Genomic DNA, 12,045 nt, shown 5'->3' with positions numbered 1-12,045 from the left:
CTGTTTTTGATTTGAGACTCCGGGTCAAAGGAGATGGATGACAGATTAAAACTGCTAACTTTATGTGGCGAGTTTTATCTTCATAAGTGTAAAGTAACTGTTTCGAAGCCCAATTTTAGACTTTTTTGTGTTGATTTAAAATTATTTTATGACTCTCTTTGTTTATCAGCTAATAAGAAAGCTGCTAAAACTTCTTTGTTGCTCAAATAAATTATGGTTTCATTATAAATTACTTCCTGATTTTCTGAAGATTATTATTTATGTATTCCCAATGTTATTTATTTCTAATTACTTGTATACATTTTTTTTACTTGTAGTTTCTATGAATGTTTTGTGAATTGTTATTTTTTTAGTAGACTATCCCTTATACTGCCTTGCTTTACTTTGAGTTTACTGTCTTAATTTTATTTTATTTTATTGTTTGTGCTTTATACGGTATCCCCTGTGCTTTTTGTTCAAAAAATATATATAATAATAATAATATATGTTCAGCGTTTGTCATGCGGGCCGAGGACCTTTATTTTGTAAAGTGACGCGATATCCGTTGACGTCACAGACGCAAGATGGCGGCGGGCGGCAGCGGCGAAGAAGCCTTTAATACCTTTTACACAGAGGTGAGACTGAGAGAATAACACACACTTCACACACACACTCATGAACAGAACGAGTTAACACACACAGATGTGCGGCGACGGGTCCCACGGTGTGTGTGTGGGTGTTAAACCCTATCTAGACAACACTATCATTCACAACATCCGCCGATTAATGACGATTATGAGCCATAATCAATACTCAGATCATTCTTCTGTTATCATTCATAACGCTCTGCCTTTGTTTAGTGGTTGTGTGTTTAATAAAGATTGTTTATGCCCTGTGCTATCATGTTCATGGCAGTTCATCACATTTACCTCAGATAATCACAGTAATGAATGAATGTTTCTCCAGATAGTTTCTCAGGGCAAAAGCACAACTGTGTTCAACATTAATAATGATAATAAATGTTTCTTGAGCATCAAATCCTTATATTAGAGTGATTTGTGAAGGATCATGTGACACTGAAGACTGGAGTAATGATGCTGAACATTCAGCTTTGATCACAGGAATAAATTACACTTTACTATATTCACATAGAAAACAGATGATTTACATTATAATAATATTCACAATATTACTGTATTTCTGATCAAATAAACGCAGCTTTGGTGAGCAGAAGAGACTCTTGCAACAATAAAAACTGGAGAGGGTGTGTGTGTGTGTGTGTGTGTGTGTGTGTGTGTGTGGTTGTGCACATGATGATGTAATGATGTGTGTGGGGGGGGGTTGTGCACATGATGATGTGTGTGTGGGGTTGTGCACATGATGATGTAATGATGTGTGTGCAGGTGAAGCAGATCGAGAAGAGAGACTCGGTCCTCACCTCTAAACAGCAGATCGAGAGGTTACTGAGACCCGGATCCTCGTACTTCAATCTCAACCCGTTTGAGGCGAGTCTCACCGACATCAGTCATGTGACGCTCATCATGTGACGCTCATCATGTGACACTCATCATGTGACAAATCTCAGTCACAGAGGAGGATCATGGGATTGATTGTGTGTTTATCTGTGCAGGTGCTTCAGATCGACCCCGAGGCCACAGACGAGGAGCTGAAGAAACGCTTTCGACAGGTACAACTACACACCCACACACACACACACACACACACTCTGACTCTCTCTCTCACACACACACACTCTGACTCTCTCTCTCTCTCTCTCTCACACACACACACACACACACACTCTGACTCTCTCTCTCTCACACACACACTCTGTCTCTCTCTCTCACACACACACACACACACACACACTCTGACTCTCTTTCTCTCTCTCACACACACACACACACACTCTGACTCTCTTTCTCTCTCTCACACACTGACTCACTCTCTCTCTCACACACACACACACACACACACACACACACTCTGACTCTCTCTCTCTCACACACACACTCTGACTCTCTCTCACACACACACACACACACACACACACACACACACTCTGACTCTCTTTCTCTCTCTCACACACTCTGACTCACTCTCTCTCTCTCACACACACACACACACACACACTCTGACTCTCTGTCTGTGTGTGTGTGTCCTCAGTTGTCTATCCTGGTCCACCCCGATAAGAACCAGGATGATGTGGATCGAGCTCAGCTGGCGTTTGAAGGTAAACCACAGACATGATGATCTGATGATGCCTGGAGTCTCCGTGTGTTTGATGAGCTGTGTGTGTGTGTGTGTGTGTGTGTGTGTGTGTGTGTGTGTGTGTGTGTGTGTGTGTGTGTGTGTGTGTGTGTGTGTGTGTGTGTGTGTGTGTGTGTTCAGCGGTGGATAAGGCCTATAAGATGCTGCTGGAACCCGATCAGAAGAAGAAAGCGCTAGACGTGGTCCACGCGGGGAAGGAGTATGTGGAGCACATGGTGAGAAACACTCGAGATCTCAGTGTGTGTGTGTGTGTTAATCACGCTTCACCATCACCTGTGTGTGTGTGTCTCAGATGAGCCAGAAGAAGAAGCAGCTGAAGAAGGACGGCAAGCCCATCGATGTGGAGGAAGACGACCCGGAAATGGTACGAACACACACACACACACACACCTGAGCGCTTTTACTCGGAGTGACCTGTAGTTCCTTTATAGTCCAGGTGATATTTCACTTCTTCATAAGAGCATGAAACATGCTTCTCTTGCACAGTTTGGGTCCCTGAACATTTTCAGAAATGGAGCCATCACAAAAACGCCTCGTGGCGGCCATTTTTCTTTCCACCATCATCAAAATATGTATTTTGTATCATATCTCAGAAAAGATGATGTCTACTCCTCTGTTCTGATGGTCAACGATTACAGTGATACCATAGACAACATCATAAGCGGTTGAGGTGAGCAGTTAATGGTGAGTTCAGGGTTGTGAAAGGGAAATCTCAGTATCTGAGACCCGAGGCTAGACTGTCTCGTGTTGTGTAGAGTTTAAACAGCTTCATCCGTTTGTTCATTAACATTGACACTACAGTGACTGTAAAGAGTAGATTATTCAATATGACCGTAGCAACTTAGCTTAAAGGCACACTATGTAAGAACTGTACCTTAATATAACAGCTTCAAAATCATTTAGATGGTAACCGATCTCGTAGAAGGGTTCCCTAACCCTAATCATCCCGATAGCAAAGCCTGGGGGGGATGCGCTGGACAAGCCAGCAGTGCAGGTTTGAGAGTAAATCTCGCGAGAATCACGACTTGCTTTACGGCACGACGTCACACACATCAACAACACATGAAGCAGCCTCTATGAAGACACTAGCACGCATTTCAGACGTGAATCATGGAGTCGACGAAGAGAGCGCGGTCGGAAGTGTCGAGGAAAAGAAAGGAGAAGCTGACCGCGTGTGGAACCGGACGAGAGTCTCCCTCGGTTGGCGAGAGCTAAAAGCAGCACTGGATGCAACAGCGATGCTGACCTGGTGTTCTGGTGGATGTCTATCAGTCACGGAGGCGACTGGCATCTCACAACTCACACTTTATTCCCCAGTCGAACTCGTGGAACTGTCTGTCACACGTTCTACTGTCCACAGCGTTACTTGATGAACAAAAGTAGGATAAGAATGAGCATCAAACAGAAATAACCCTCATACAGGGGGGTGTTGGAGGCGCGCACACAGACTGCCGACAGGTCAACAGGTCACCAGCTTTTACAGGGGCCACACCTTATCTCCACTCAGCCTCCATCCACTGGACAGGTGCCGGCACACAGGCGGAGGGTCAGGCCGTGAGTGCGGAGATGGCTCTGTGTGAGGGGTATTCACGACAGTAACGTTAAATACTAATACTCCACAGCGACTCTAGGGGGCGCTGTTTGACAAAAACTGCATAATGTGCCTTTAAGAAGAATGTGTCAAACACAAAGATTTACTTCAAAACAATCTATTTAATTTTTGATTGTTTTGTTGTTGCTGAACCTGTCCTTCAGTCTCCTCCGCACTGACAGATATATAATTGACAGTTATAATTAAGTGTACTGGGTGGCGCTGTGGAGCATGTTTCACAAGTGGATGGTGTTTGATCACATAATGTCGTCCTCTGCCTCGCGAAGTTTGGAATTACTTACTAGATGAAAATTATATTACAAAATGGAAGTACTTTTAATCAAATTAAGTAATGAAACTGAGTTATCATGATATCAGCACCACAGTGAGAAATCACATGAAACACAGTCGAGTGAGGAGAGACAGTGTCCATCACTGCATCACGACTGCAGGTACACTCCGCTGTAGCGCGACGGGTCAGAGATGATATCCTCACGACTGCAGGTACACTCCGCTGTAGCGCGACGGGTCAGAGATGATATCATCACGACTGCAGGTACACTCCGCTGTAGCGCGACGGGTCAGAGATGATATCCTCACGACTGCAGGTACACTCCGCTGTAGCGCGACGGGTCAGAGATGATATCCTCACGACTGCAGGTACACTCCGCTGTAGCGCGACGGGTCAGAGATGATATCCTCACGACTGCAGGTACACTCCGCTGTAGCGCGACGGGTCAGAGATGATATCATCACGACTGCAGGTACACTCCGCTGTAGCGCGACGGGTCAGAGATGATATCATCACGACTGCAGGTACACTCCGCTGTAGTGCGACGGGTCAGAGATGATATCATCACGACTGCAGGTACACTCCGCTGTAGCGCGACGGGTCAGAGATGATATCCTCACGACTGCAGGTACACTCCGCTGTAGCGCGACGGGTCAGAGATGATATCCTCACGACTGCAGGTACACTCCGCTGTAGCGCGACGGGTCAGAGATGATATCATCACGACTGCAGGTACACTCCGCTGTAGCGCGACGGGTCAGAGATGATATCCTCACGACTGCAGGTACACTCCGCTGTAGCGCGACGGGTCCGAGATGATATCCTCACGACTGCAGGTACACTCCGCTGTAGCGCGACGGGTCAGAGATGATATCCTCACGACTGCAGGTACACTCCGCTGTAGCGCGACGGGTCAGAGATGATATCCTCACGACTGCAGGTACACTCCGCTGTAGCGCGACGGGTCAGAGATGATATCCTCACGACTGCAGGTACACTCCGCTGTAGCGCGACGGGTCAGAGATGATATCCTCACGACTGCAGGTACACACTCCGCTGTAGCGCGACGGGTCAGAGATGATATCCTCACGACTGCAGGTACACTCCGCTGTAGTGCGACGGTTCAGAGATGATATCCTCACGACTGCAGGTACACTCCGCTGTAGAGCGACGGGTCAGAGATGATATCCTCACGACTGCAGGTACACTCCGCTGTAGCGCGACGGGTCAGAGATGATATCATCACGACTGCAGGTACACTCCGCTGTAGCGCGACGGGTCAGAGATGATATCATCACGACTGCAGGTACACTCCGCTGTAGCGCGACGGGTCAGAGATGATATCCTCACGACTGCAGGTACACTCCGCTGTAGCGCGACGGGTCAGAGATGATATCCTCACGACTGCAGGTACACTCCGCTGTAGCGCGACGGGTCCGAGATGATATCCTCACGACTGCAGGTACACTCCGCTGTAGCGCGACGGGTCCGAGATGATATCCTCACGACTGCAGGTACACTCCGCTGTAGCGCGACGGGTCAGAGATGATATCCTCACGACTGCAGGTACACTCCGCTGTAGCGCGACGGGTCCGAGATGAAATCCTCACGACTGCAGGTACACTCCGCTGTAGCGCGACGGGTCCGAGATGATATCCTCACGACTGCAGGTACACTCCGCTGTAGTGCGACGGGTCAGAGATGATATCCTCACGACTGCAGGTACACTCCGCTGTAGCGCGACGGGTCAGAGATGATATCCTCACGACTGCAGGTACACTCCGCTGTAGCGCGACTGGTCAGAGATGATATCCTCACGACTGCAGGTACACTCCGCTGTAGCGCGACGGGTCCGAGATGATATCCTCACGACTGCAGGTACACTCCGCTGTAGCGCGACGGGTCCGAGATGATATCCTCACGACTGCAGGTACACTCCGCTGTAGTGCGACGGGTCCGAGATGATATCCTCACGACTGCAGGTACACTCCGCTGTAACGCGACGGGTCAGAGATGATATCCTCACGACTGCAGGTACACTCCGCTGCAGTGCGACGGGTCAGAGATGATATCCTCACGACTGCAGGTACACTCCGCTGTAGCGCGACGGGTCAGAGATGATATCCTCACGACTGCAGGTACACTCCGCTGTAGCGCGACGGGTCAGAGATGATATCCTCACGACTGCAGGTACACTCCGCTGTAGCTCGACGGGTCCGAGATGATATCCTCACGACTGCAGGTACACTCCGCTGTAGCGCGACGGGTCAGAGATGATATCCTCACGACTGCAGGTACACTCCGCTGTAGCGCGACGGGTCAGAGATGATATCCTCACGACTGCAGGTACACTCCGCTGTAGCGCGACTGGTCAGAGATGATATCCTCACGACTGCAGGTACACTCCGCTGTAGCGCGACGGGTCCGAGATGATATCCTCACGACTGCAGGTACACTCCGCTGTAGCGCGACGGGTCAGAGATGATATCCTCACGACTGCAGGTACACTCCGCTGTAGCGCGACGGGTCAGAGATGATATCCTCACGACTGCAGGTACACTCCGCTGTAGCGCGACGGGTCCGAGATGATATCCTCACGACTGCAGGTACACTCCGCTGTAGCGCGACGGGTCAGAGATGATATCCTCACGACTGCAGGTACACTCCGCTGTAACGCGACGGGTCAGAGATGATATCCTCACGACTGCAGGTACACTCCGCTGTAACACGACGGGTCAGAGATGATATCCTCTGATAGCAACATGATTTAGAGACATATACTTCCTTTAGGTTTCGCTGACGCAGAGCGGTTTAACAACAGAAAACTCAGTGCTTTTAGAAACTTCTCTTAGCAAACCGTTATCTGTGTGTCTCTGCAGCGTCTGTCAGCGCAGCGCGTTCTCCCTCGAGCATGTGGATATCATTGTTTTTCTCAACATGAGCGTGTTGTCCGCCATGTTTGTTTACTTTAAAGTCACGTTTGATGCGAGAGATTTTGTGGGATTCCCGTGTTCACAGGCTCTCTGCTGTGTGTCGGTGTGTGTTGTGCACAGGCTCTCTGCTGTGTGTCGGTGTGTGTGTGTGTGCACAGGCTCTCTGCTGTGTGTCGGTGTGTGTTGTGCACAGGCTCTCTGCTGTGTGTCGGTGTGTGTGTGTGTGCACAGGCTCTCTGCTGTATGTCGGTGTGTGTGTGCACAGGCTCTCTGCTGTGTGTCGGTGTGTGTGTGCACAGGCTCTCTGCTGTGTGTCGGTGTGTGTTGTGCACAGGCTCTCTGCTGTGTGTCGGTGTGTGTGTGTGCACAGGCTCTCTGCTGTGTGTCGGTGTGTGTGTGCACAGGCTCTCTGCTGTGTGTCGGTGTGTGTGTGCACAGGCTCTCTGCTGTGTGTCGGTGTGTGTTGTGCACAGGCTCTCTGCTGTGTGTCGGTGTGTCTGTGCACAGGCTCTCTGCTGTGTGTCGGTGTGTGTGTGAACAGGCTCTCTGCTGTGTGTCTGTGTGTGTGTGCACAGGCTCTCTGCTGTGTGTCGGTGTGTGTGTGCACAGGCTCTCTGCTGTGTGTCGGTGTGTGTGTGTGTGTGCGCACAGGCTCTCTGCTGTGTGTCGGTGTGTGTGTGTGCGCCCAGGCTCTCTGCTGTGTGTCGGTGTGTGTTGTGCACAGGCTCTCTGCTGTGTGTCGGTGTGTGTTGTGCACAGGCTCTCTGCTGTGTGTCGGTGTGTGTGTGCACAGGCTCTCTGCTGTGTGTCGGTGTGTGTGTGCGCACAGGCTCTCTGCTGTGTGTCGGTGTGTGTGTGTGTGCACAGGCTCTCTGCTATGTGTCGGTGTGTGTGTGCACAGGCTCTCTGCTGTGTGTCGGTGTGTGTGTGCACAGGCTCTCTGCTATGTGTCGGTGTGTGTGTGCACAGGCTCTCTGCTGTGTGTCGGTGTGTGTTGTGCACAGGCTCTCTGCTATGTGTCGGTGTGTGTGTGCACAGGCTCTCTGCTGTGTGTCGGTGTGTGTTGTGCACAGGCTCTCTGCTATGTGTCGGTGTGTGTGTGCACAGGCTCTCTGCTGTGTGTCGGTGTGTGTTGTGCACAGGCTCTCTGCTGTGTGTCGGTGTGTGTTGTGCACAGGCTCTCTGCTGTGTGTCGGTGTGTGTTGTGCACAGGCTCTCTGCTGTGTTTCGGTGTGTGTGTGTGTGCACAGGCTCTCTGCTGTGTGTCGGTGTGTGTTGTGCACAGGCTCTCTGCTGTGTTTCGGTGTGTGTGTGTGTGTGTGCACAGGCTCTCTGCTGTGTGTCGGTGTGTGTGTGTGCACAGGCTCTCTGCTATGTGTCAGTGTGTGTGTGCACAGGCTCTCTGCTGTGTGTCGGTGTGTGTGTGCACAGGCTCTCTGCTGTGTGTCGGTGTGTGTGTGTGCACAGGCTCTCTGCTGTGTGTCGGTGTGTGTGTGCACAGGCTCTCTGCTATGTGTCGGTGTGTGTGTGCACAGGCTCTCTGCTGTGTGTCGGTGTGTGTGTGCACAGGCTCTCTGCTATGTGTCGGTGTGTGTGTGTGTGCACAAGCTCTCTGCTATGTGTCGGTGTGTGTGTGTGTGCACAAGCTCTCTGCTATGTGTCGGTGTGTGTGTGCACAGGCTCTCTGCTGTGTGTCGGTGTGTGTGTGCACAGGCTCTCTGCTATGTGTCGGTGTGTGTGTGCACAGGCTCTCTGCTGTGTGTCGGTGTGTGTGTGCACAGGCTCTCTGCTGTGTGTCGGTGTGTGTTGTGCACAGGCTCTCTGCTGTGTGTCGGTGTGTGTTGTGCACAGGCTCTCTGCTGTGTTTCGGTGTGTGTGTGTGTGTGCACAGGCTCTCTGCTGTGTGTCGGTGTGTGTTGTGCACAGGCTCTCTGCTGTGTTTCGGTGTGTGTGTGTGTGCACAGGCTCTCTGCTGTGTGTCGGTGTGTGTGTGCACAGGCTCTCTGCTATGTGTCGGTGTGTGTGTGCACAGGCTCTCTGCTGTGTGTCGGTGTGTGTGTGCACAGGCTCTCTGCTGTGTGTCGGTGTGTGTTGTGCACAGGCTCTCTGCTGTGTGTCGGTGTGTGTTGTGCACAGGCTCTCTGCTGTGTTTCGGTGTGTGTGTGTGTGTGCACAGGCTCTCTGCTGTGTGTCGGTGTGTGTTGTGCACAGGCTCTCTGCTGTGTTTCGGTGTGTGTGTGTGTGTGCACAGGCTCTCTGCTGTGTGTCGGTGTGTGTGTGTGCACAGGCTCTCTGCTATGTGTCAGTGTGTGTGTGCACAGGCTCTCTGCTGTGTGTCGGTGTGTGTTCTGCTTTCCTGGTCACTCCACGCTATAGAGGAGCAAAACGGAGAAATCTATGATTTTTATCATCATGTTTGTGGTCTCTAACATTAACATATAATATTTTCATAAAGATGTTGTAGAGTGGCCCCAGCTTCAGATGATATTCTCAGATACTGCGATTTCATTGTAATCCTTCTCACAACGTCACTGAACTCACCATTAACTGCTCACCTGAACCGTTTATGATGTTGTCTATGGTATCATTGTAATCCTAGACCATCAAAACATAGGGGTAGACATCAGCTTTTCCATGTTATCATGCTTGATTCAGGGGATATAATACAAAATACATAACTCAGTTATGGCGGAAAGCAAAATGGCCGCCACGAGGCGTATTTGCAATGCTCCATTTCTGAAAATGTCCAGGGCCTGTACTGTACATGTGTCCAGTTTCATGCTTTCATGAAGAAGTGAACATCATTTCGCCTGGACGATTAGTGGATTAAAGCGCATTAATGATCTGATGAATATGAGTGAGGAAATCGTGTCATGCGTGTGTTTCAGTAGCTGCGTTTACATGGACACTTATAATCGGATTGACGGCTCAATCGGACTAAAAAACCTTCATGTAAACACTTTAATTGATCCGATCGGATTGAAAGGGGTGGTTTATCCCTTTTGTAATCCGATCGAGAGTACATGTAAACACTTGAACGGATTGAAAACCGAAACTGAAAGGACTGCGCATGTGCGATGACGTTAACTTGCGTGATGACGTATGAAGCGCGGAACGAGCTGTTCTTCCTGTTGAATAAAGTGTCATATTAATAAGTTTCCCGTCATTCTAAAATTCTCATTTCACTCGCGCGTCTGTGAAGTGAAGCAGGACAACGTCCCACCAGTCCTTGTTTTGGATTCTCATCCACAGACGACTGGTTTTGGCCGCGGGGAGGGGCATTTTTACTGCGTGATCAATAAGCAGCACGGCAAAACGCTTAGTATGCTCTAAATTATGACTAGAGACGAATTAATATTACGTCTGCTGTTTAAAACAAATACAGAACCAATAGAGGAGAATATTTATGCGGGAAAAGCGGGAAACTCTGTATATTCGTGCAGTGTGCGCATGTCAAAACATCAGATCTGATTTGAAACTTGTGACATATAAACGCGCACATCAACCCGATTACTTTATTTATCATTCATGTAAACACCTTGTTCGGATTCATCAATCGTATTGATTTCATTCCGATTGTGTCCATGTAAACGTAGCTAGTGTTTCCTCTATTTTTATGAACATATTTACCCTTCAAATTCATATGACTGTAATGCATGTTTTTATTTATAATATTTATACATTTTATATATATATACATATGTTTATATCATGTTAATTCGTTTTTTACCAAATACGAAAATGAAGTTTGTCTAGTTGAATTTGTGTGTGTATTCAGTTATACACACTGTTCTGCATACACTGTTGACGGGCACGCCCACATCACTACAGCCAATCAACAGCAGATACACAGAAACAAGCCCCGCCCTACATCCGTTCTCTAAACCGTGAAGATCTGCTAGTTTCATCACGACTGCAGCAGTGTTACGCTGTTAAACAGGCTTTACTTTACTAAAGTGAAATGTAACCGGATGTTTGTTCACACTGAGTGTGTGTGCGGTATTAGTGTGTTCACACTGAGTGTGTGTGTGCGGTATTAGTGTGTTCACACTGAGTGTGTGTGCGGTATTAGTGTGTTCACACTGAGTGTGTGTGCGGTATTAGTGTGTTCACACTGAGTGTGTGTGTGCGGTATTAGTGTGTTCACACTGAGTGTGTGTGCGGTATTAGTGTGTTCACACTGAGTGTGTGTGCGGTATTAGTGTGTTCACACTGAGTGTGTGCGGTATTAGTGTGAGTGTGTGTGCGGTATTAGTGTGAGTGTGTGTGCAGTGTTAGTGTGTTCACACTGAGTGTGTGTGTGTAGTGTTAGTGTGTTCACACTGAGTGTGTGTGCGGTATTAGTGTGTTCACTCTGAGTGTGTGTGCGGTATTAGTGTGTTCACACTGAGTGTGTGTGCAGTGTTAGTGTGTTCACACTGAGTGTGAGTGTGTGCAGTGTTAGTGTGTTCACACTGAGTGTGAGTGTGTGCAGTGTTAGTGTGTTCACACTGAGTGTGTGTGTGTAGTGTTAGTGTGTTCACACTGTGTGTGTGTGTGTAGTGTTAGTGTGTTCACACTGAGTGTGTGTGCAGTGTTAGTGTGTTCACACTGAGTGTGTGTGCAGTATTAGTGTGTTCACACTGAGTGTGTGTATTGTTAGTGTGTTCACACTGAGTGTGTGTGCAGTATTAGTGTGTTCACACTGAGTGTGTGTGCGGTATTAGTGTGTTCACACCGAGTGTGTGTGTGTGTGTAGTGTTAGTGTGTTCACACTGAGTGTGTGTGTGTAGTGTTAGTGTGTTCACACTGAGTGTGTGTGCAGTGTTAGTGTGTTCACACTGAGTGTGTGTGCAGTATTAGTGTGTTCACACTGAGTGTGTGTAGTGTTAGTGTGTTCACACTGAGTGTGTGTGCAGTATTAGTGTGTTCACACTGAGTGTGTGTGCGGTATTAGTGTGTTCACACCGAGTGTGTGTGTGTGTGTAGTGTTAGTGTGT

The 12,045-nt window shown here is 48.8% G+C and overlaps 1 protein-coding gene across 1 annotated transcript in view; it reads left to right on the top strand.

Moving 5' to 3' along the window:
* The first annotated feature begins 536 nt into the window (after nucleotides 1–536).
* The window catches only part of dnajc8 (DnaJ (Hsp40) homolog, subfamily C, member 8), a 14,667-nt gene continuing 3,158 nt past the window's right edge, over nucleotides 537–12,045 (top strand). The window contains exons 1-6 of the mRNA XM_082190477.1: nucleotides 537–614; nucleotides 1,383–1,484; nucleotides 1,610–1,666; nucleotides 2,146–2,212; nucleotides 2,371–2,465; nucleotides 2,543–2,614. Of these exons, the coding sequence (XP_082046603.1) occupies nucleotides 564–614; nucleotides 1,383–1,484; nucleotides 1,610–1,666; nucleotides 2,146–2,212; nucleotides 2,371–2,465; nucleotides 2,543–2,614 (444 nt within the window). The 5' untranslated portion in view covers nucleotides 537–563. The remainder of the gene's footprint in view (nucleotides 615–1,382; nucleotides 1,485–1,609; nucleotides 1,667–2,145; nucleotides 2,213–2,370; nucleotides 2,466–2,542; nucleotides 2,615–12,045) is intronic.

This window comes from Leuciscus leuciscus (genome assembly GCF_965113295.1).
Source record: "Leuciscus leuciscus genome assembly, contig: HAP1_SCAFFOLD_233, whole genome shotgun sequence".
NCBI lineage: Eukaryota > Metazoa > Chordata > Actinopteri > Cypriniformes > Leuciscidae > Leuciscus > Leuciscus leuciscus.
This window is presented reverse-complemented; position numbering and strand designations above follow the sequence as displayed.